This window comes from Marmota flaviventris, chromosome 4, assembly GCF_047511675.1.
Source record: "Marmota flaviventris isolate mMarFla1 chromosome 4, mMarFla1.hap1, whole genome shotgun sequence".
Classification (NCBI taxonomy): domain Eukaryota; kingdom Metazoa; phylum Chordata; class Mammalia; order Rodentia; family Sciuridae; genus Marmota; species Marmota flaviventris.
The window spans coordinates 128,251,344-128,275,558 of NC_092501.1; the positions used below are offsets into that span (position 1 = coordinate 128,251,344).

The 24,215-nt window shown below is 35.2% G+C and overlaps 1 protein-coding gene across 1 annotated transcript; it reads left to right on the plus strand.

Moving 5' to 3' along the window:
* Nucleotides 1-342: 342 nt before the first annotated feature.
* Nucleotides 343-22,150, plus strand: Itm2b (integral membrane protein 2B). Its single transcript, XM_027928789.2, has 6 exons — nucleotides 343-641; nucleotides 16,171-16,299; nucleotides 18,301-18,507; nucleotides 19,818-19,928; nucleotides 20,573-20,723; nucleotides 21,899-22,150. The coding sequence occupies exons 1-6, from the start codon at nucleotides 525-527 to the stop codon at nucleotides 21,982-21,984; spliced, it is 801 nt and encodes a 266-aa protein (XP_027784590.1). The 5' UTR covers nucleotides 343-524; the 3' UTR covers nucleotides 21,985-22,150.
* The last annotated feature ends 2,065 nt before the right edge of the window (nucleotides 22,151-24,215 follow it).

Here is a 24,215-nt window from a genome sequence, read left to right on the forward strand (position 1 = left end):
GCGGGCAAGGAAGAGGCGGCCTTAGTGCTGCCAGAGGTTAACCCATTGTGTGCGGCGAACCACAAAAGTTCACCCGATTTTGCCACCAACCTGCCAACACTGGGCCTGGAGGTAAACTGGTTGAAAGCGAAATCAGAACCGGAAAATCCAGGCGACCTAGAGAAGCCACCTGCCTTCCCCTAGGTACACCCCTCCAGCGCGACAGGTAGGGTTCTGCGCGCGGTTTGGGGGCCTGGGCAGGGTCTGGCGCAGAGCTCGGCCCCGCCCCTGTCCTCAGGCCCCGCCCCTCCACCCGCCAGCTCCGCCCCTCCCGACCTCAGGCCCCGCCCGCCCCCGCGCCAGAGCTGGGAGGCTGCGAGAGCGGAGCTAGTCGCCGCCTCAGCCGTTGCAAACCCCCCGGAGCTTCAACAGCCGCCGCTGAGTCGCGCTCGGAGCCCGGCCGAGGAGGCTGCAGCTGCAGCCGGGATCCCGCAGCCCGCGCCTCCAGCTCATCGCCGCCCGCCTAGGGCGCTCCAGGCCGCACCATGGTGAAGGTGACGTTCAACTCGGCTCTGGCCCAGAAGGAGGCCAAGAAGGACGATCCCAAGAGCGGCGAGGAGGCGCTCATCATTCCCCCCGACGCCGTCGCGGTGGACTGCAAGGTCCGAGCCCGGGAAGGTCGGGGAGCGGGGGCTGGGCCCCGCGGGGCAGCTGCGCAGGGTGGGGGACCCCGGGAGAGCCCGCGCTCCCCCCGCGGTGCGGCCGCGGTTCCTTCTTTGTACCGAGGTGCGTGTGCAGCGAGCGGCGCCCCTCGCGGGGTCGCGGAGCTGCGCGCGTCCCCCGTCCTCGTGCGGTCCTGGGATGTGCGCGGGGCCGGGAGCTGGCTGGTTCCACCTGGGACCGGCTGCGACAGGCAAAACAAGCTCCGCCGAGTTTGGCACTTCCCCTTCCCAGTATAAATAATGAGCCTAAAATGGCTGACATCATTCCAAGCCTAAACCTCTGTTGTTTCCTACTTTCGTTTCCAGGCTGAACAGCACTTGGACTAAGTCCAGCAACTGCAAGAGTCTTAATTTTTAAAAAAGCGTTTTCTTCTTTACCTTCCTTTTCCACGGCTCTTCGGTGTTGGCAGGTGAACTTCACCGTGGGGTCTGGAGCAGGGGGTGAGGCGATAGTCCGCTAGGAGTAGGTTCTGGCTGTTGGTTTGATAATTAAAACTATATTCCAGGTAAAGGTCAGTAATGACTATGTGGATGTAAGTGTAAAACCAGCAGTTGACATTTCAATATTTTATCAGTGTCTTTGTGAGCGCCTCTTGTGCAAAGTGAAACCAAAAAAATTTGTCTCCAGCTCCTTAAAATTTTCCTTCGTTTTATAAAGTTCCCCCTTCGGCCCTAAGTAAAAATCACAAGTGGAGCCGTTATTAACTTTTAGTGGTTTAAATATGAATATGATTTTCTCAGAAGTTTTGCCTCTTCCTACTAGATCTTCTTTTAGGTTGCAAAATTCAGTACGGTTGAAATTAACTGTAGAAGTTATGTTGCTTAGTTTATTTTTCCTTAGCGCTCTTCAAGACTTAGCAGGGTAATTTTAGTTTTGACTTAAATCATTTGTGTGCCAACTATGAGTAATAAGAATTTTGATATGGTCTAATGAAAATTACTACTGAAAAATGGGCCACTAATATACTATAAAATTTTTGAGAATATAATGATAATCTGTATGTGCCTGTACTTATTTTCTGGCAATGTTGTAGTTAGAAATAACTGGGGTTGGTTTTTAAATGACTTGTCTTGCCTTGAAATAGGACAGTGAACTGATTCCCTAAAAGGATTAAAGGTTTTGGTTTTGGTATTAGTATTGTTTTCCTGAGTCCATTGCAAACAGTCTTGGTCTTAAAAGAAAATGTTTGGAATGCACAGAGAAAAATTGCAGTAGCAAATTATCTTAGCTCTTTGTTAATCTAACATACATGGTACCTGAAATAGATTAATATTCAAGTACCCAGTCAGAACAACCTCAAATATATATTTGTAATGCTGTTACATATGTATGTAATTTTTAAATCCTATAAACAAATATAACTCCTCCCATTTAAAAAAAAAAGAGGAGAAAGCATTGGATGATGTCATTTCATATAGCTTTTCTCTGTTCCACTGTAGTGAAGAAGATTTGAAACTCTGGACAAACATCAGAATTAAATTTGCTGAGTAGCTTTAAGTCTGACTTCTGACAATTTTTGTTCTTTGTGAATTAGTGGCCCTATTTTCAGTTCTTAGACTTTCTCACAAATTCATCCTAATTTAAATTTTGTGGTTATTGCAGCTATTAAAAGTAACCATTTACAGCTCTGTACTTTGTTTTTCATTTCTTATTTTCTCAGATCCCTATATTCAAAGAAAAATACTGGAACTAGTAGAGACTTTTCCTTTATAACCAACATGTTAGTCACAGATTCATTGGTAGATAGAAAAATAATGAATTCTTTTCCCACCTATAAGCTGAAAGACTTTTTTCTTCACTGGGTAACAAAATATTTCTCTACATTAAAAGTAGGATTCTTATAATCAGTCTCTTAATAGATTAAGGGAGACCTTACTTAATGACAGAATTGAGAGAGAATTTCTGATCTCTTCATCTTAAAGCTGGGACAGTGATTACATAATGTTCTCTTGTTCCTTGCGGGTGACTGTGTGGCAACCACCTTGTCTGACTGCCTGGACTGGGAACGGAATTAGCCCTAATGTGTTTTGCCTGGGGCATTTCCTTTGCCTGCTTGGTTGAGATGATCTAGTGAGGCTAGTTAACACTAGTACACCCGGGTAAGAATTTTTAATACCTTTTACCCAAGTAAGAATTTTTAATACCTTTTAACCCTCCTAGACCACAGTATCTATTTACTAGTGTTTTTCAAAACGTGCTCTTGAGGACCAGTTGCCCTGGTATCATCTGGAGTTCTGGTTTTAAACTGCAGATTCTACTACCTTATGCCACAAGAATTCTGATCACTCTAGTCAGCTGTCTTATATAACATGCATTCCAATACTTTTACACTGCTCCTGTCTTTTGCTGTTTTCCTCTCTACAGGGGGAGAACTACCCTCCAGAAGCAGTTCCATTGCTCTATTATGGTTTCAGCCTTGTCTTTTCAGTAGCTGTTAATCCCAGCAGCTATTTCTATTGATTATCTCAATCAAGTAGCTTGCATTTTTTTTTTCTCTTCCCCTAAATTTTCCTGTTAATTGTTTTCACCTTCCTGTACCTGGCTTGGTGGTCACAAAGCTCTTGGAGGAATAGAAACACCAAAGAATCTATAGAATTCGTTTTGAGTGACAAAAAATGATTTTGAAATGATAAACACATTTTATATTGTAGGTAACAATCCATTTATTTTATGTCTGTAGCTTTGAACCTTGGAGAATTGTTTGTATATGGTATATCAAAGAAAATACTGAATGTACTAAAGCAGAAGCCCCAGTTTTGTCATTATATAACTGCTTGATCTTGGGCTTAAATTTTAGTTTTCCTGTCTGTGAGATAGGGTAGGACCAGATGGTCTGTAAGGATTCTTCCAGTTTTTAAAATTCTATGGAGATGTTAGGATTGCATAATTTTATTTTGGCAAGAATTAAATTGTTTTAATTGTGAAAAATAACAACTACTGCCTCACTCTAACTAGATTGTTCCCTTTCTTCCTTTCCATGTTTAACATGTTACATTCCTCCCTCATCTGAAGTAGCAGTGGCTGAAGAAAAAGGAGATGAATAAAGAAATTATGTAATAAAGCAAATTTTCAGTTTTGGTTACCTCACTGTAGAACAGACAAGTTGTCAACAACTCTTTTGTTGCGATGCCTGCTTATGAAACCTCTTTCCCAATATCAGGCCCTGAAAAAGCCTACGTTTGCTTCATTAGTTATCCCCACAAGCAGTTTTGCTGATGCAGAGTGTTGCCTGCTAAGTCTGTAGACGTCTTTAAAAGAAAGAGAAATAAAGTGCTTGTATAGGAGAGAAAATGGGGCAGGAAGGGAGCATGAGAGAAAGCGAAAGACAACCAAGGTCTGAGTTACCCATCACAAAATGGCTGTTTGGACCCTAATTGTTTATACTTTTTGCACAATTGTTTATACCTATTTGCACAATTAGGACTGAAGGATTTCATAATACAGCTTATTGTTTATGGTAGTGATTTCTGTTTTTTATGGGTTTTGTGGGGTTGAGGGAGGATCATAAAATGCATAATAGGACTGAGATGTATTAAGAAAAGGAATTGGAAACTTAATTCTCTTTAACCAAATACATATCATTACCTAGTTATATAATTTTGTGTTTGCAAACATTGGCCAGTAAAACTTTTATAGTCATTACATTTTGGTCTCCATGGATGGTGTCGATATCTGAAGTGAGGATTCAGTGCTGGGAGATAAATGAATTGCCTCTGTGTGTCCCAAGTGCCTTGGCAAAACCTCCTGTGTTTGCATTCCTGGTACTCATCCCCAGCTGGACACTGCTGCTGTTGAGTGTGGGTGAGATTGCATATCATGCCATTGGAGGGCAAGATACCTGCCAGAAGGTCTCCCAGGATTGTAGTCTTCCCAGATAGACAAGCTGGTGTACTATCCTGGGCATAATCAGCCAGTAAGACTTCATGGAATTCAATTCTGCTGTATAAGAGGTTTATGTGAATAGAAGTTGTTTTTTGTTTTGTTGTGTGTGTGTGTGTGTGTGTGTGTTTAACCAGAAATGATGAACACATTTCTGGCACAGGCTTATTTAGAATTTAATTTAGGAAGTGCTTATTATGCATTGCTAAGGCTTGACTTTTGTCCATAGGGAAAAAAAAATATACCAATCTAATTGTGGGACATTTTCTTTATCACAGATAACTGAGTGTCTCTTCAAAAGCCACATTTTTTTTTTCCCCCCCGGAAAGGAAATTCTGAGTTCCTGTTTTAACTGAAGCTTTGTGAGCTGTTTTGTATACCATCATGTAAATGGAGATCCAGGAAAAAAAAATTTATCTTTTCAATTAGGACAAATGAATTCACTCTCAAACTTTTTTGGCAAATGTGCTATTTTTATTGAGCTTAAGGACTTTCACACCAAAGGACTTCAGGCCATAACTACTGTCTATTAAAGGATTTAACTATTCTGAATGTGAACTGAGGTGGTTTTTGTGTAAATGATCTAGAAAATAAACAATGAAACTGTACTTTAAGCTTGTGTAATGTATAAATGTAGTTATTGCCAGCCCCTCTTCTTTGCAGAAAGTTAACAATGAAAGTCTTACCAAATAGACAACTGAAAATTACTTTTACAGATATTATTCTGAGGACATCGTTTTTTAAAATCTCCATTTAATTGTGATTATCCCCTTTAATCAGTAGTTGAGATATGTTTTTAACAGCTTTAAGGAAATTAATATAATCTCATTCAACAATTGAATGAACAAGATTAAGTAATTACCGATTTTTAAATCTGATTGATTGGTTATGCAGTATTTCTATAATTGTACATTTTGAGAACATGGACTCTTTATCCTAAACAGAAAAATTTGAATCTTGAGTTATAGAAATGAGAAAATTACCCTTTCTTTGTATGATAGATATTCTGATTTTTTTTTACTTAATGCTTTTATCTTTTAATCCTGATAAGTTTTCAGCAGTCATTTTTTGACTTAGAGCTAATATAAATATGACAAGAGAAATTAACATTGAAATAAAATTTGCTGTTTATAAATACCACTTAAAAGTAACATATCTGGAAGTTTATTTGGAAAATTGACTCTAAGCATTGTGTTAGATACTTAATCCTTCCAAAATTTCAAATATTTACACAAACCTTTTTGGCATAGTTGAATTCCATACTTTAAGGAGCAAGGAGTTTGGGTGGGTTTTTACACATTTAAATATTTAACCTTTAATGCCAAAATTATACATCAAGTTTTTTTTCAGAATAAGTTTAAAAATTAAGCTTAAATCTAAATTTTTCTCAACTTATCTATAATTAAAATGTTATATTACTGTTTAAAACTGTGCTATGCATGGTGGCACATGCTTGTAATCCCAGGGGCTCAGGAGGCTGAGGCAGGAGGACTGCAAGACCAAAGCCAGCTTCAGTGAATTAGTAAGACCCTCAGTAATTTAGCAAGACCCTGTTTCAAAATAAAAAATAAAAAGAAGGGCTGGGAACGTGGTTCAGTGATTAAGCACCCAGAGCTCAATTCCCAGTCTAAAAAAAAAAACCCAAATGGTAAAAAATGGTAAATTGTGTTGTTAGTTAAACCTCTTGAATCATTGCAACATATAAAAGAAGACCTCATCTTTATGCTGGGAAAAACAATTTTGAGAGACAGTCTGTTTAGGTCTGCATTATCATTTTTAGTCTTTCATCTTACATTTTATAGCTTTCTCCTTCAATTCATTTTTTCATTGCTATTATTTTACTACTAGGACATAAAATTTCCCAAGCTTAAGTTTTGACTAGGGCATTGCTAAACATGTTAAGCAGAGATGGTACACTCAGTGCTCCTATGCCCAAATAGATGAATTAACAAAATGATTTTTTCCATATAAACAAGTTAGAATTTCTTGGTTTTCTTTTTTATACTCAGTCTTCCAGTTTTTATGGTGCTGAAGATTAAACCCAGGGCTTCCCACACACTAAGACTGCATTCTGTCCCTGAAGTCCACCCTTAACCCAATATTCCTCCAGCTTTTTCTTTCATTTGTTTGTTTTTCAATCCTCCAGTTTGTTTGCAGTACTGAAGTAGAATTTAGGTACTCCTCAGCCCTTTTAATTTTTTATGTTGGGCTGGGGCTGTATAGCTCAGTGATAGAGTGCTTGTCTAGCATGTGCAAGGGTCTGTGTACAATTTCCAGTGCTACCAATAATAATAATAATAATGATAATAATTTTTTTTTAAAAGGAGAGTGGGGAGGGGAATGTGGAGAGAGAGGATCCAGCTAACTAGCCCATACTGGCCTTGAATTTGCAGTCTGTGCCTCTGTGCCTCTGTGCCCAGTCTAATCCTCCAGTTTTTAAAAGTGAGCTAGAAATCAGGAATTTTACTTGAATTCGTGCAGTAAGTTAGCCAGAAACACTGGGCCGTTATTTTACAGTCTCCTTTTAAAGTAAAAAGCAGGCTGGAAAGTTATGACCCATGTGTTCAAATGTGGTATAATGCTTGTTTTCCCATAGCCTGTGAAGTAGGAATGATTTGTACATTTTTAAATAGTTGATGGGGAAAATCAAATGAATGATATTTCTCCCTTTTGTTCAGTGCCCTCACTGAATGAGGTGTGCTGTTGAGGAAGCAGTACTGTCAAGGATTCATTCCTGCAACATAAAAACCCTTAGGATTTAAAACTGTTTTTCTTTCCTACATAATAGGTGTTTATATAATTTTTAAAATTCAATTTTGGGTTTTACCAAAGTTAACACTTAGTTTTAAAATGCAAATAGTCCTGTCCTACCTCAGAGGAACATACTTTTAAAAAATCATAATATCGTTATACATAGTAAAATGCACAGATCTTGAGTGTCTAGCTAGATAATTTTAAATTACACCTGAACTAAACAAAGATAAAACACTGTTGTCAACTCAGATGTATCTGATACTCTTAGAGTTTGTCATCCTCTCTCCTTAGAAACAATCACTGTTCTAATTTCTAAGCCCTTAAGTTAATTAGAGGAATCATGTTTACTCCTTAGCTTCTTCTTGTATTCTGCTTCCAGGGTGGCCACTAAACCATATTCTGCTTTTGAGAAAATTAGAAAAAAGTATCCTCTCTGGGGTTTTGGTGAATAGAGTTGGGTGGATTTGACAAGCCCCTCTGATCCCCTTAGCTAGCATCTGTGTGAAAGAAACAACCTGCCCAGACCATACATGGTGATCTGAGCTACATATTTCTCTAAATCAGGGTTCTCAAAACTTTATGGTCTCAGAACTCCTTATATTAAAAATTGTTCAGAGCTTTTGCCTTATGCAGATTATATATCTTGATATTTTCTGTATTACAACTTAACATATTTAAAATAATAATAAGCCTTAGTATGTTAACATTTTTTGATTTTTTTTTTTTTTTAGTTACAGATGGACACAATACCTTTATTTTGTTTATTTTATGTGGTGCTAAGGATTGAACCCAGTGTCTCACACATGCAAGGCAAGCAGTCTCCTGCTGAGCCACAACCCCAGCCTCCATAAATAACATTTTTATGAATAATAAAATTTTCTAAGCAACCAAAATGATTTAAAGACTAAGCATTGTTTTACATTTTTAGAGTGTTCTTTAATGAATAGCTCAATAGCAGTCTATTGTGATATCACATGTTTAGCTTCTGGAAAGCACTGCATACCAGTAAGAATGAAAGTGAAGCAGTGTCAGTATTTTATTATGGAAATAGTTTGACCTTATGGACACCCCCACCCTCACCCCAAAGGTCCTTGACCATAGTTAAATAGCTACTTTAAATACTGGCTTATACTGCTCTTTCATAGTTTTTGTTTTGTTTTGTGGTTTTAGATATTACCCATAGATATATCTAAATGGAAGGTGACTAGTTAGCCCTTTCTTTGTATTTACATACTACACATGTAACCAATTTTTCTGGGTATGGTTATAGCAATTTCTGGTTAATTATATCTGGTTGGGTGTATATTGTCCAAATGGGACATTGTTTTACTTTATTTATTGCCTAAGTTAATTTGTCTAAGCTATCTAGTCAGATGCTGACCTAATAGCTCCATGTTTTCCATAAGTCGCCTGTGGAGGCAGATGATAGACCTTATTAGCTCCAGATATTTGTAATGTTACACAAATCATTTTTACTTAACTCCCCTGAGCTATGTTAGGTTTATCTGTAAAAAACGATGTATTGGGATAACTGACTTTTCATGGTCCTTCATAGGGGATTTTTTTTTCTTTCTGATAAATGTATTGATCACATATTCAGGAGCAATTACTCCATGGTCAGATAGCATATGAAGAATTAAAAAATTCCTAAGCATCCCAGCCTTCCAGAAGCACATGGTGTAGCTAGGAAAGACCTACCAGTTATGTAAGCAGTATGTACCAAATTACTCACAACCTACTTAAATGTCTATGTCTGCTTTCACGAGAAAATCATGTCCCCGAGTCCAAGAGTCTGAAAAATAAAAGCAAGCAAATAATTTTACCGAGTATTTACAGTCCACACATTGAGTGCCAGGCATTAGAGCCCAAGGGTCAAAGCATTTCACACCAGCTCACTATAGAGAAACAGTTATCCATGATATCAAGAACTATAGTTTTTTTTTTTTTTTTCCTAGTTAGTCATTTTGTGTAACTTTTAAAATTTCAAACTTGGGTGAAAGATAATCTATAACTGTCCAAATTTAAATTATTATTTTATATAGGCTCGGGATATAGTTCAGTGGTAGAGCTCATGAGGCCCTGGATTCAATTTCCAATATTATAATAAGTAAATACTCCTCCCTATCCCCTCTCTTTCTTGGCATTCTGTTCTGCATTTCAAATAGAATTACCCATATTTGAATATGAACGAGTAATATTTATCTTGGTGAATGACATTAAAGTCCAACATTTATACAAAAAGTGAGTCCAAAACAGTTTTGCTTTTCTTTTACAATCCTGACAATTTTATAATGAATTATACAGGAGTAGAGCATTCCTATCATGCTTTAAATTTTTTGAAAGGTAGTTGACACGGGAACAATATGATCCCAGTGTGATTCAGCCAGTCGTAGGGAAAAAAAAAATCTGTCATAACTAATTTAGCTTTCCCTGGGAAAGGTTATCATTCACAGTAAAGAACATTTGCCTATAATACCGCTGTGTACAAACATCTGGTTGTGCTAGTCTAGGCTTTCTTTTTCCTATTCTAATACCTTTTAACTCCCAAATATGAATTTGAAAGTCTGCTAAAATTTCACTTCATAAACTACTCTTGCTAGTACAATTCTATCCATAGATTGAATAAATACCACATAGAAGTAATGGTCATCTTTTCAACTATAGAAAAAAGCATAGATTTTAAGGTATTCATATAGTATTGTTTTTCTTTGTACCACATACTCTGCTGGTCACTAACGGTACACATGTGATTAAGTTATGATCCAGCCCTAAATGCTTTTATAGCCTGCCTGATTTTTTTTTTTTTTAAGTTCTGACCCATTTTTCTTTACCTAGGCCTGTGCTAATTTTCTCTGGTGCTGATAATTTGATTCAGATTCCATAGATTTCTCACAAGAGTTAGACTGTTATACAATAGCTTTTTGGTTTTATTTTCTTCCTCTATTTCTGCTATACTTTGTAGGATTTGTTAATAAAAAAAATATGTTAGTAAAATACTTGTAGACATTGTAATTGGAGAGTGTTCTCTCCCCTTTATTTAAACTTCCCCCATTCCAAATGCAGAATAAGGGAATAATATTATTGATCATAACATGTTGGTGTAATTACCAACTTTGACTCAATATTAATTAACTTGGCTGAACAAAAGCCAGTACTGAAAAGGTCAGAGACCTTTGTGAAATATTAAGCCAGTTTTCTGTTTCTAACCATATAATGCTAATCACTTGGAAAACTGCTTCCTGTTTATGTGTCAAACATAATATTTTCCATATGGACTTCATAATGCCAGTTAAGACAATAGCAGTCCTATTTGAGAAGGCAAATTAGGAAGCAAAATGCAGATACTGATTTAAGTGGATAAGAATACAGTGCAAAGACATATTTGGTATCTATAGATTGTTAACATCTCAGCTAGAGAGTTTATTTTAGATATAGCAGATATATTTGGTAATTAAGGCTATTAATAATGGACAGATCACTAGATCATGTCTTTTTGATATTTCTGTGTTAAAGAAAGTAATCTAAGTAGAAGTTAGGTCAGTAGAACATCTACCAGCCTCTAAAACCTAGAATGCAAAATCTTTTATATGGAAAAGTAGTTTAAATTGTTTTATTAAATAATAAGTTTACAGGAGGAGCCTTATTTAGTCATAGCTGAAAATGAAGATCAGGGTACAAAATCAAGCAACACTGTAGAAAAGAACATTGTATTGTATGTTTGATCTTCAAGCCGCAAGAAAAATGTTGAGAGGAGTTGAGAACACTAGAACATTTTTTTAAAAATGTGAATAAGCAAATTTTAAAAATATTGGCAGCTGATTTTGTTTGGGGAAACATGTGGTCCAAACAACACATCATGGGTAGGTGACCTATGTATACCTGAATTTACATGTATTACATGTCTTACATGTTTTGAAATATATTGTGTTTCTTAGCAGAAAAAAAAATTACTTCTGAAGATTAAATAGCCCATGATACTCTGAGTAAATTATGTCGGTACTTTTCCATGTTTCTGTTTTATTTTTATAGTTAAAGTGTTTCTATGCCATTGTGTATGCGTTTCTGTCTCTTAATTTTTAAACCTAAGATATATTTTCCTCTTTAGTATAGCATTGCTGTTTTAATAATAGAAGATAATACATCTGAGCTTTGAAAATGTCTCTTACAAGCTTCATTTATCATATTAAAAAGGTGCCAGTAGAAGTGCCTGAGGATGTGAAGTGATTTGTTAGTTTGAGAACAGAATAAAAAATTATTGGAAAAAACATTTTATAAATTTATAACTCAAGCACATTTACTGGAGCCTCTTAGAGAACTGATTTAGATGACCTGATTCTTAACTAATAGAAGTAACAGAACATAATTTATATCTTTCATTTTAAAATATAGTGGCTAAGTAATTCTACTTTATCATCCAGTAAGATTTATTTGAGCCAGAAATTAGTATGGTGCTACAGTGAAATACTTTGAAAGCCGTGACTTTGTATATCTGCCGTTTCTGTATCTGCTATTGGTTATAGGCCAGCATGTACTTCAGTGTCTTCATTTATAAACTGGGCTAAAATCTTGAGGTTTCAGGGAGATTAATGAGATGATAATTGTACAGCACCTGTGGGAGTTCCGTTACCTTGTAAACACAATTTAAGGTGTACCAGTTTTATTACAGTACAGGGGGAGGAAATGCCTGGGTGACTTTTATTAAATGAGGCCAGGTAAAGTTATATACCCCAGTGAAGAAGCTCCTGCTGCTTAGTGATTTTTTTTCATTGTCCTTAATTATGAAATATTCCAAGTATATGAAAATATAGAGAATATATAGAGAACCTATAGTGTATTTTATTTTTAAGGTCTTAAATATCATACTTAGTATTCTTAAATATATACTTATATATTGTACAACTTGCCTGTTTTTTTTAAGTTCATTATTATGTTTAATTAAGTCAACAGGGCTAGTTGATTCTTTTTAACAGTATTATATAAGTCTGTAACACTTTATTCTCTTTTTTAGTTGTGTTTTAGTTGTAGTTCGACACAATACCTTTATTTTATTTTTATGTGGTGCTGAGGATCAAACCAGGTGCCCTGCAAGTACTAGGGAAACTCTCTACTGCTGAGCCACAACCCCAGCCCCAACACTTTTATTCTCTTGATGGACACCTTCCCTTTGTTCAATTCCTTCCCCAGCACTTGGTATTGTTAGACTTTCTTTATTTCCTGAACTCAGTTGATGTCTTCCCCACCTTCCACATTGAAATTAATTGTCATGCAGTACAACTTACCCATTTTATTTGTACAGTTTGAGTTTATGGTAGCAATGTAAAGTCATGAGTCCACTGTAAAAGTCAAGATAGGACATGTTTCCATTACCCTAAAATGATTCTCATGCTTCTGTATAGTCAGTTTTTCCAGCCTCTCACTATGACAACCACTAAGTTGCATTTTGTCACCATGGTTTTGTCTTTTCTAGAATTTCATAATGAAATTAAACGAAACTCTTTTGTGTTGGACTTCTTTTACTTAGCATGTTTTTGAGATTCAGCCATGCTGGGGTGTGTTATTTTTATTCCTTTTTATTGCTCTATTTCATACTGTGAATATATCACTATCATTTACCATTGACAGATATTTGATTTTTTTTTTGTTTGAGGCTATTTTTAATATACCATTATGAATATTCACGTAGACATCTTTAAGTGGATTTTGGATATTTGATTTTTAGCAATCTTGCTGATTTGTAATTAGTTTTGAATAATTTGACTTTCTCAGATATTATGCAAAGATTATTTACAAATAATGACAATTTTTTTTCTCTTTCTAATCCTATACCTAATCTTGTTCCTGTTCCTTGTTTACTGACTAGGACCTCTGATAAAATGTTGAAAGGAAACAATTTTAATGGGAATTTCTCTATTCCTTACTTGAAAAGGCATTATATAAATCTGAAGTTTTACCGGTAATTATGAGGTTTGCAGAAGGATAGTCATGGAGCTTTTCTTCAAGTAAAGCTTACTCTTTTAAATGTTAAAATCTAATCACTTAAGAATACTTTAAATCAAAACTTAAATCTTGAATGTATTTTAATCCGTTTTTCATGACTCACATTATGAGACATTTGTCTGTCATACATAGTGTTAATTCTTGACCATGAATTGCTCATGGTATGAGCCATGTCTTAATCACATTTGAATTTGCCACAGGATCTAGTGCCGTGTTGCACACAATAGGCCTTTAATAAATGTTGAACTGGGCTAAGTAAGTAAGGCTACTGTTTTGCTAAATTGTCAGTTTATTGTTGCATCGTGAATTATGATTCCCTCCTGCATTATCTTGTAAGTTGCTGATGTAACTTTTGCAAATCATAAAAAATTTAGTAGCCAAAACTTTTTTTTCTGTATCTAAGTTTTGTTCATGCATCAAATATTTTCATGCCTACTAAGTGTCATGCTTAGTTTTGAGTTACGAGTAATACAAAATGACTATGAATGGATATTCCTAAGAACCTTATAGTGCATCAGGAAGAGAGAAGCTCTGTTTGTGAACTTTTGTAACACAAGATAGGAAATGATTACTAGGAATGTAGAGAAGGAAAAAGAAATTAGACTTTGAACCCTTGGTAGCTCTTATGAAGCTTCTGACTATGGTGCATGGACTTTGGGTTCATAATTTGATTATTCAAAGACTGTTTATTCTCTCATTCTTAAGCCATAAATTTCACATTTTTGAGGTACTTAATAAATGACCTGTGAATAATTGAAGTATTTTGTAAATATAATTTTTCAAGAAATTGCTATTTTTTTCTTTTGTTGTAATAATTCTGAAAAGTGATTTTTTTAATAACATGAGAATTCAGGTTCATACCGTGGCCTGTAATGGCCCTTTGTAATCTTCCCCAGTTACTTCTAATTGTCATGTCTTGACCCTTCCCTATCATATTGGGTAGTACAGCTAAAAATAGCACATAGTCCTTGGAAATGTACATTCTTGCTCCATGATTTTATTCATCCTTTTGTCTTACATATAATTTCTTTTAACTCAATCTTCTGCTTTGTTAATGAATATTTATCCTTTAACATTCCACTCAAGTTATTTTCTCCCCAAGAAATCTTCTTTCCAAACTCATCCCTTATGTGTTCTCTGTGCCGGTATCATATTTACATTCTTTACAATTGTAAATGTATCTGTTTTTCAGACTGATCCAATTGGTCTTTTCCTTGGCAGAGGCTATCTTCCCAGTGCCTACCACAGCTCTTGGCACTCGGTAGATATTTACAGTTTTTTTCTGAAAATTGTTGTTTGATGAACAGTTAAAATGATATATCAAAAAGCTTGAAAACTTGACTGTTAAGGCTGCATATTCTTTTATAGGTATCTGCCTGGGGTCTTTGTCTATTTATGTGCTATTAAAAGAGAAAGCCTGCTAGATAGGGTGGGTGTGTTCATACATTTGACTGTCTCAGCAGCTGATACCAAATGTTGGAAATGACTTATTTCCATCTGTCATGCCCATCCCCCACCCTGTCTCTGCCCTGAAATTATGTTAGGAACAATTTCTTATCTCCCTAGATATTTGTATCAGACTAGGGCTCAAGCAAAACAGACTTTATCGTTCAAGAGTCATAATACCCAGTAACTCCCCCGTATTCTTTTAACTTTATTTTCACGTATGTCTTCCAGGCTTATCTGCAAGTGTACTGCTTCCCAGTGGTGTACTCAGTGCCTTAAGTGTGCACAGTTGGCATGTGAACAAGTATCACAGCAAAATGTAATACTCATAGTGCTTGATCTATCTGATTCTTAGATTAAATAGTATTTGTTAAGTGTTAAAGTCTATCTTTAAAAATAGAACCTCAGTCAATCTAGGAGCATACTGTTACATTGCTCTTGGTTGCTGTAACATTTGGGATTGAATTTTTCCCAATAAAATCAAGATAAAATTCCTTATCTTGGAATTAAAAACATAATCATACTCTTCTTAAGGGATTGCTTCAACCACATATATTTTCTTGGTCTGATAATCTCACAATATTTTTGTTCATCATTAATACAGTTTTTCTGTCTAAATTTATACATACTATTCTATGGCTTAGGTTAAATCCACTTTCTCCCTTAACATACTCCATATTGGGTTTTAGTTTTTAATTATTGAATTAGTTTTTTAATTAATACTGGTCTTTTTTTTCTGCTGCTTTGATTTTGAATAAAATGAGGAACTTTAGCAAACTGTTATTTAATTTAGAACAATGGAATTATAGGGTTATTTCTGAGTAACTTTGTGCTCTTTGAGATTCTAATTTTTAAAGAATTTTAGCATCGTATTATCTGTTCTGTCCTTTCTCATTTTCCTGTTACTTGTTCTTATGAATGAATCAGGAATGGTTTTATGCCTGGCATGAACTACTTATAGCAGGGTAGCACATAATTTTGAGACTGATCTGATAGTTTCCCTAGATCTGTGTAATACATGAAGCTTAGTATCATAATACTGCAAGACAAAGTTGTAACCTTTTGTGAATTTTTAGATGTTAGATAATAGCATCAAAAATGCATGGAAAATAGAAATTATAGAGTGTATCATTGCTTTAGACATGATTAGCAGATGTGGTATTGAAAATTAGAATCGGTTTAATTCTCCTTAGGGACCAGTGTCCTCCAGATGAGCAGGCATTGAGGTTATTATTACTACCAGTTATTATTCCTGGGTTGATTTTGATCAGGGTCCCAACTCTTTTGGTCTTTATGTCTTCATTCATTAAAACAATAATCCTTAAGGTTTTTCTAATTCTGAGCCTTTTGTGATTCTGCTCAGAGATATTAACTGTCCATTTTATATCTTAGGATCCAGATGATGTGGTACCAGTTGGCCAGAGAAGAGCCTGGTGTTGGTGCATGTGCTTTGGACTAGCATTTATGCTAGCAGGTGTCATTCTTGGAGGAGCTTATCTGTACAAATATTTTGCACTTCAAGTAAGTGGGGAAAAATTTTTTTTTTTTTATTTGGCCTTCCCATCATGTGTATCAGAAAGATTTCCTAACTAGTCCTAAGCTTTTACTTGCAGTCTGTGGCTTTTAGCCAGAATGGTGGTCCTGTTTTGAAGCTGTATTTTTAAAAAATCTCCTAATCATATGTTTGCCAAAAGGCAGAATAGCAGTATTTTGAGATGTCGCTGACTAAAGGGTTTAGACTGTTGGGTAATTTTTCAGAATCGACTCAACTTCATTTTCCTACTATAATTAGTGGCTAAAAGGTATAGTATCATGAATTGCCATTTGAATAAATACATTAGCCACAATTAGACAATTAGACAGTATTTGTGGCTAATGGGTAAACCAATTTGATTTACCCCTACAATAGCCATTTGCTTTTGAGCCCAGACCAAAGTCATTGATTTCTTTAAGAGTAGGATAACTGCAGCAGTGATAATATAGTAACTAGGGTAAAATTTGCTTATGTTAGAATTTTTAATAGTAATCACAGTGAATTGAGACATAGGTTTTTTTCTTTCAATTAATTATGACTTCTTTTGTGTATATTCCTCTAGGCAATCATGCAGTAGGGCTTTTTCTCCCCTTTAGGAATTTTGCTGTAGGAAATTAAGTTTTTATGACTATTTCAAATATTTCAATGTTTCAGAATTTTGAGAAACAGTTGAAAACTAATTCACTTTAAAAATTGAAGTAACTAATTTTGAAATATAGAATGAATAAATATTATACTTTTTTCTGTATTATTCAAGATGACAGCATGTTGATGGACATTACTGAAATACCAGTCATTTTTTTAATGTCTTTTTAGGGCTGGGGATGTGGCTCAAGTGGTAGCGCACTCGCCTGGCATGCATGCGGCCCAGGTTCGATCCTCAGCACCACATACAAACAAAGATGTTGTGTCCGCTGAAAACTAAAATATAAATATTAAAAAAAATTCTCTCTCTCTCTCTCTCTGTCTTTCACTCTCTCTTAAAAAAAAAAAAAAGAAAACTCCACCAAAAAAATATACATTTAATGTCTTTTTAGTTGATGGGCATTTATTTATTTATTTATTTATTTATTTATATGCAGCGCCAAGAATTGAACTCAGTGCCTCACACATGCTAGACAGGCACTCTACCACTGAGCTACAAACCCAGCCCACTAGTCATTTTTAAAAATATAATTTTTTTATAAAAATACATGTGATACAGAAAAAAATCATTTGGCATTTCTACTGTTCAGAGATAACATTTGGCGCCAAAACGTTTTGTTAATAGGCCTCCAATATTTATTGTATATATGTGTACTGTAAACACCCCCCACATGTACACACACATGAAGTCTATATTTTGGTTTATTTATCATCGAAATATAAAAGAGTTTGCAAGAAAAAGGCTATAGAGGTTGGAACTTGGCTTTGTAGCATTTTCAGAAATGCTTACATTTAAATATAATACAATTACAAAGATTTACTATGTTTTTCACTTAATTATGATATAAAGGAAAAATCAGATTTACGTGTACTTATGTGTAAAATTCAAGAAAATTATCAGTATTGGCTAATAAAGGAAAAATCATGTAATAAGTAAATTACATCAAAAGAAAGTTCTTTCAGACAAAAACATGACTTGTTTCTGCATATATTCTTTTGTGAAAAACAGTGCCTGCAGGTAGAAGTAGGCCTGTGTGTTTCTTCACACTTACTTGTCACTAGATGAGTAATTTCTCCTACACTCTGTTTTTATCTACCACAAAAAGTAAAGGGAAAATCAGCTGCTTTTCTCCTTCTGAAGCCATTTTTTTTTTTAATATTACTTCAGAACCTGATCTTAAAGAATGTGTTAACTCTGTAATTAAACTGTCTGACCTGTCATCTAAAAGTAAGAGTTTGCAAGCAAAATGCTATTTAGATAGAGGTGGCAGCTTAAGTAATGCTTACATTTAAAAACCTGTCTCACCCTGAATTGCTGAAATGAGTGTTTAAACTCTCTATAGCCAGATGACGTGTACTACTGTGGAATAAAGTACATCAAAGATGATGTCATCTTAAATGAGCCTTCTGCAGATGCCCCAGCTGCTCGCTACCAGACAATTGAAGAAAATATTAAAATCTTTGAAGAAGATGCGGTTGAATTCATCAGCGTGCCTGTCCCAGAATTTGCAGATAGTGATCCTGCTAACATTGTTCATGACTTTAACAAGGTGAGCCAAGTGTCCAGGATTTTAAAAAGAATGTAGGTTTTTCGTTTGTGCTTTTTGTAGTTTAATTTCAGTGTTTGTTAAATTTTCTGTTTAATTTTTACTTTTAAAAATGGAATTGGATTTCTTTGCTTTCTCTGAAGCAGACCCCTAGGGACCTGGTCTTCTCACATCTTGCACCCATTCTTCCCTTGCCTTACCTACTGTGAAAGCCCACTTCATGGCTGTTCTTCCTTTGCTGGCAAATTACTTTTATGTTTTTTCTTACTCCCATATTTTCTTAGAAGGATGTAATTTGTGTTCCCACTTCTGTATAGAATTTTTCAGAAATTAATTATTTATTGATCTTTGTCTAAGTTCTCATTCTGCATTTCCCCCCTACTTTTCAACATTTTTATGCAATGGAAAAGAGTTGATGTGATACCCAAATCTTCCAATCTGGCTCCAACATTTTGCCATATTTACTTCATCTTTATTTTCCTCCCATTTGACTATTTACCCCTGAATACTTAATCTGTTATCTCTTAAGTAAAGGGATATTCTTCTACATAACTACAATGTCATTATCATGTCTAAGAAAACTAACATGATTATTTAGTTATATTAGTTTATATTTCAGTTTCCCCAGTACTTTCGTCTTAGGAACTTGCTTCCTCAAACCAGGATTCAGAGATTCAGAACTTCATTGATTGCCTGTGGTTTTGCCATTTTGTACATTGACATGTATTCCTGCAGTTAATTTTGCAGACATTTCATATAAACCATTTTGAGAAATTACTTCAAGTTAAAACACTTAGCCAAAGCAAATAGTAAATAATAGTAGCTAACACCGAGTTCTTAGAAATCTCAGTGTTGTAGGGTTCACTTTAACTCTATCCTCAAAGCTATATTGTGAACTGGGCTTTCTCATCTGAACCACAGAAGACAAAATCATTTTAAGAGGTCGTTTTCCCAGTGCTCTAAGGATGGTACTAGTATTTCACATACATAAGAGAGAGGGGAAGGGGTATTTGGGCTTATAAATGAAGGGCATCAAATCTCCCAATCCAATGATAGGTATTTGTAATTAATTTTAATAGGTATTATTATTACTTATTATAGAAACAAGCCCCTGGTAAGAATTTTATTTACTAGTAGTAATTTTTTCTCCCCCATTCTTATTTTCCTATCTCACCAAATTCTTGATTTATTGAAATACAGGTGATTGATACATTCTAAAGTCAACCCATTTTATTGGTACCAGTTAATCTCAAAAATCTAGTTGCTGCCTGTCTTACAGATATTCATCTAACTAAAATGCATCTTCTTCCCAGAAACTCACTGCGTATTTAGATCTTAACCTGGATAAATGCTATGTGATCCCTCTGAACACTTCCATTGTTATGCCGCCCAGAAACCTGTTGGAGTTACTTATTAACATCAAGGTATAAAAATGTTTAGTATTTTCATTAATAATATTGTCACGGTGTCTTGGAATTCTCTGCTGAGAAATTAGCACTATAGGAACCCATCTTACCAAAATATAACCAAGAGTTTTACAAAGAACTACTCAGACTCATACCTTTTGTCTTCTTTAGTTTTTGAATGTTTTATATTTTGAAATTAAAATACAATTTCTGAAGTTTTCTTAAAGGACTAGAGAGTAAGTATTAGCCAACTACTTAATTCTGATGCCATAGACAATATGTAAGCAACTAGGCATGACTGTATTCCAACAAAATTCTTTGTTTATAGCTGGGCATAGTGGCCTGCACCTATGGTCCCAGGTATTTCGGAGGGTGAGGCAGGAGGATCACTTGAGCTCAAGATTTTGAGGCTAGCCTGGGCAACATAGCAGGACCTGTCTCAAAAAAAGAAAATCCATAAGAAAAAAAAAAAAAAAAAAAAAAAAAAAATATATATATATATATATATATATATATATATATATATAAATAAAATGTATATGGTGGATGGTTAGTAGTTTGTCAATTCTTGTATAATACTAAAATCTCTAAGAATTGTCCTTTTTTCTAGTTTGTTCAATGTACATTTTGAGGTTTTCTTATATGTTATTTTCTAAACGTAGGCTGGAACCTATCTGCCACAGTCATACCTGATTCATGAGCACATGGTTATTACTGATCGCATTGAAAACATTGATCACTTGGGTTTCTTTATTTATCGACTGTGTCATGACAAGGAAACTTACAAACTGCAACGCAGAGAAACTATTAAAGGTAATACTTTTTAACTTTAAAAGTGTTGGCAGAAAATTTCATTATGCCACTTCATTGTGTTAAATGATTTAGACGAAGCTTGATCATCGTTTTCAGTATGCTTGCAGTGAGTGAGGAAATAAAACAATATTGTGTCACTATGTAATATTTCCAGATTTATACAATCATCTTAATTCTAAATATATCCTTTGCAGATAGAGAAAACAAGTCAGTTTGAAATGGCATTGTCTTGAAAAACAGGTGTCTCACTTTCCATATAGCTGTCTAGTCTGACTTTCTATCCCCTCCGTGTCTCATCCATTCTGTTATCCAGAAGGTCTCTTCAGACCAGATCTTCACTTGTATTTTCAGTGATCTGGATCATAAGCAAGCTGTTTATCTTTTAGATCACATTGAGGATAATCATAGTTTAGTTAGAAAAGAATTAGGGTGAGGGGTGAGGAGTTAAGAACTTTGATCCAACTAATGTCACTTTGCCATATCACTTAACCTTTGTTTTCTCACTTGAGAAATAAGGATAACAGTATGTTCCTATTTTCTTTCTATTGTAAAAATAATACAAGAGTACCTGTGACAGAACTATAGAAATCAAGAAGTGCCATTCAGATGCACTGTGGTATGATTTCTTTGTGTCACCCAGCTTTCCTGGCTTTTATTAACAATAATAATACTGTTCTCTTTACCTGGAGCTGATGAGTCATCTGAAAACTACCACTTGATTTCTTACATTTAAAAATTATCTTGGTTCATAATTTTTTTTATTTGTTCTTTGTAGATAGGTTCATAATTTTTTAAAGTCAAAACTGATTCATACAAATGGATACATAACAAAATATATACCGAAATTTTTCCTTTTTATTGTACATTTCTCAGTTTCCACAAATATACACATGGTCATGCAGATACTACCACAGTCAAGATGTAAAACATTTCCAAAACCTTCAGGTTGAAAAATTTGCAAACAATCTGGAAGTCTTATTATTGTTGCTATGATCTATGAAGATGCTTAATTAATTCAGAAAAGGGAGAGAAATTTTCTGCAATGTAAGCAAAGCTATAGAAGTTTATGGAATATAATGAAATGTTTTCATGTATCTCAAATATTACTCTGAAGATTAATGTGAGTATTTTTTATTAAAGAACCAAAAATTTTAAAACTTTTTTCTCCCAAACAGGTATTCAGAAACGTGAAGCCAGTGATTGTGTCACAATTCGGCATTTTGAAAACAAATTTGCCGTGGAAACTTTAATTTGTTCTTGAACAGTCAAGAAAAACATGAAGAAAAATTTAATACCACAGCATAACCCCATCCTTTGTATTTTGTGCAGTGATTATTTTTTAAAATCTTCTTTCATGTAAGTAGCAAACAGGGCTTCACTATCTTTTCATCTCATTAATTCAATTAAAACCATTACCTTTAAAAACATCTTTTCTTCTTTCTAAGTGTGGTGTCTTTTATATTCGAATTAGTAATTGTATGAAGTCATGGATAATACTGCACTTCACCACCAATCTTAGTGTTAGGATGAATTAAAATTTCTTAATCATTTATCTGGATTTTTATGTTTTAATTATGCATTTTCAAGAGGAGGGGTTATCTAAAGAATAATCATATATGTGCATACATTAAAATGGACCACAGTGACTTATTTGTAGTTGTTAGTTCCCTGCTGCCTAGTTTGTTAGAGCATTTGAGCACACATTTTAATTTTCCTTTAATTAAAATGTACAGTATTTTCAGTGTTGCATTCAACTATTTAGAGTATGATTTCCACCTTGATGTTTTAATATCCTAGGCATATGATGTAATAATATTTTAGAAAATGTTTGGAATTTAAGAAATAACTTGTGTTACTAATTTGTATAACCCATATCTGTGCGATGGAATATAAATATCACAAAGTTGTTTGACTAGACTGCGTGTTGTTTTTCCCGTATAATAAAACCAAAGAATAATTTGGTTCTTCATATCTTAAGATAATCCACATAAAGAAAGAAACTATTTTTTAAAAATTCAGTTCTCTATATACAGTGAGTAAAATACTAGATTTTTTAAAAATAAAAATAAGTCATTAATAACTAAACCAGATTCTTTTTGGATACTATTAAAGTAACATTTAAGACTCAACCTTGAATGATGCTGTTCAAAATAAAATACCTTTTATGTTTAATTGCAGGACTAGTAGTAAAGTCTAAAGTTTCCAAGAAGCATAAAATGCTGTGCTTTTTTGAGTATATCCTCTTCACCAATGGTGCATTTTGGGATGGGGGTGCGGGGTAGTAGGGATTGAACTCAGGGGCACTTGGCCACTGAGCCACATCCCCAGCCCTTCTTATACTTTATTTAGAGACAGAGTCTCACTGAGTTGCTTAGTGCCTTGCTTTTTCTAAGGCTGGCTTTGAACTTGTGATCCTGCTACAGCCTCCCAAGCCGCTGGGATTATAGGTGTGTGCCACTGCGTCCAGCAAAAGTGGTGCATTTTGAGTTAAAGTAGTGATGTTCATTTGGTGTTAATAAGAGGTCTTGCTGTGTTTCTCAGGGTGTCTCAAGTGATCCTCTACCTCATCCTCCCAAGTAACTGGGAGGACAGATGTGCATCAAGGAGTCCAGCAAGCTATTATAGTGAATTTATTTGTCAAAGGTTGCTTCCTGTCTGAAATAATTCAGAATCTACTACCATTTAAAATACCTGAGAGTGCCAGGTGCGGTGGCACATGCCTGTAATCCCAGCGGCTTGAGAGGCTAAAGCAGGAAGATCACAAGTTCGAAGCCAGACTCAGCAATTTAGTAAGGCCCTAAGCAAGTCAGTAAGACCCTGTCCCTAAATAAAATACAAAAAAGGGACTGGGAATGTGTCTCAGTGGTTGAGTTCCCCTAGATTCAATCCCCAGTACCAAAAAAAACAAACCAACCAACCTGAGAGTGATTTCAGCTAGGTGGATACCTAGGGATTGAGAATTCGTTTTAAAAGAGTTATGGTCATTTTTTTAAAAATTGGTGCCTTAAATTATACATAATGATCGCATTCTGATAAAAGGAGAACTAAAATTTTATGACTTCATGATAAAAATGTAGGAGCATATTATTCATTCATCAAATACTTGCTGAGCATCCTATATATACCCAACACTGTATGTTAAAAGATACAGCTTTGTGGAGGCTTACAGTATACTAAAAGGGACTTATGTATAACCAGCCAATTATAATGTTACCGCTGTTTATCGGCATGGTGACGAGTTCTTGTTTACCCGAATGCTGAAGTATAACATCAGAGAAACACACCAAGGCAAGTTTAGAGTGGAAAGGAGAAGCTTTATTAAAGGACAGCAGAAAGGACTTCTCCCCAGAGGAAGAAGGGGACCCAAAAGGCAGAATCCGGAATCCCTGGAAGAGGCAGGTCTTCCCTTTTTTATAGCTAAGGTCTTCTTTCAGCTTTCCCACACTCATGTCTTTTGTTTCCCTTTATCTTTCAGTGATGGAATGCAGATGG

Coding starts and splice junctions, on each gene's coding strand:
- Itm2b (XM_027928789.2), top strand. CDS start 525: ATGGTGAAGGTGACGTTCAACTCGGCTCTGGCCCAGAAGGAGGCCAAG. Junction 16,300..18,300: donor ACAAATATTTTGCACTTCAA/GTAAGTGGGGAA, acceptor AACTCTCTATAG/CCAGATGACGTGTACTACTG. Junction 19,929..20,572: donor AGTTACTTATTAACATCAAG/GTATAAAAATGT, acceptor TTCTAAACGTAG/GCTGGAACCTATCTGCCACA.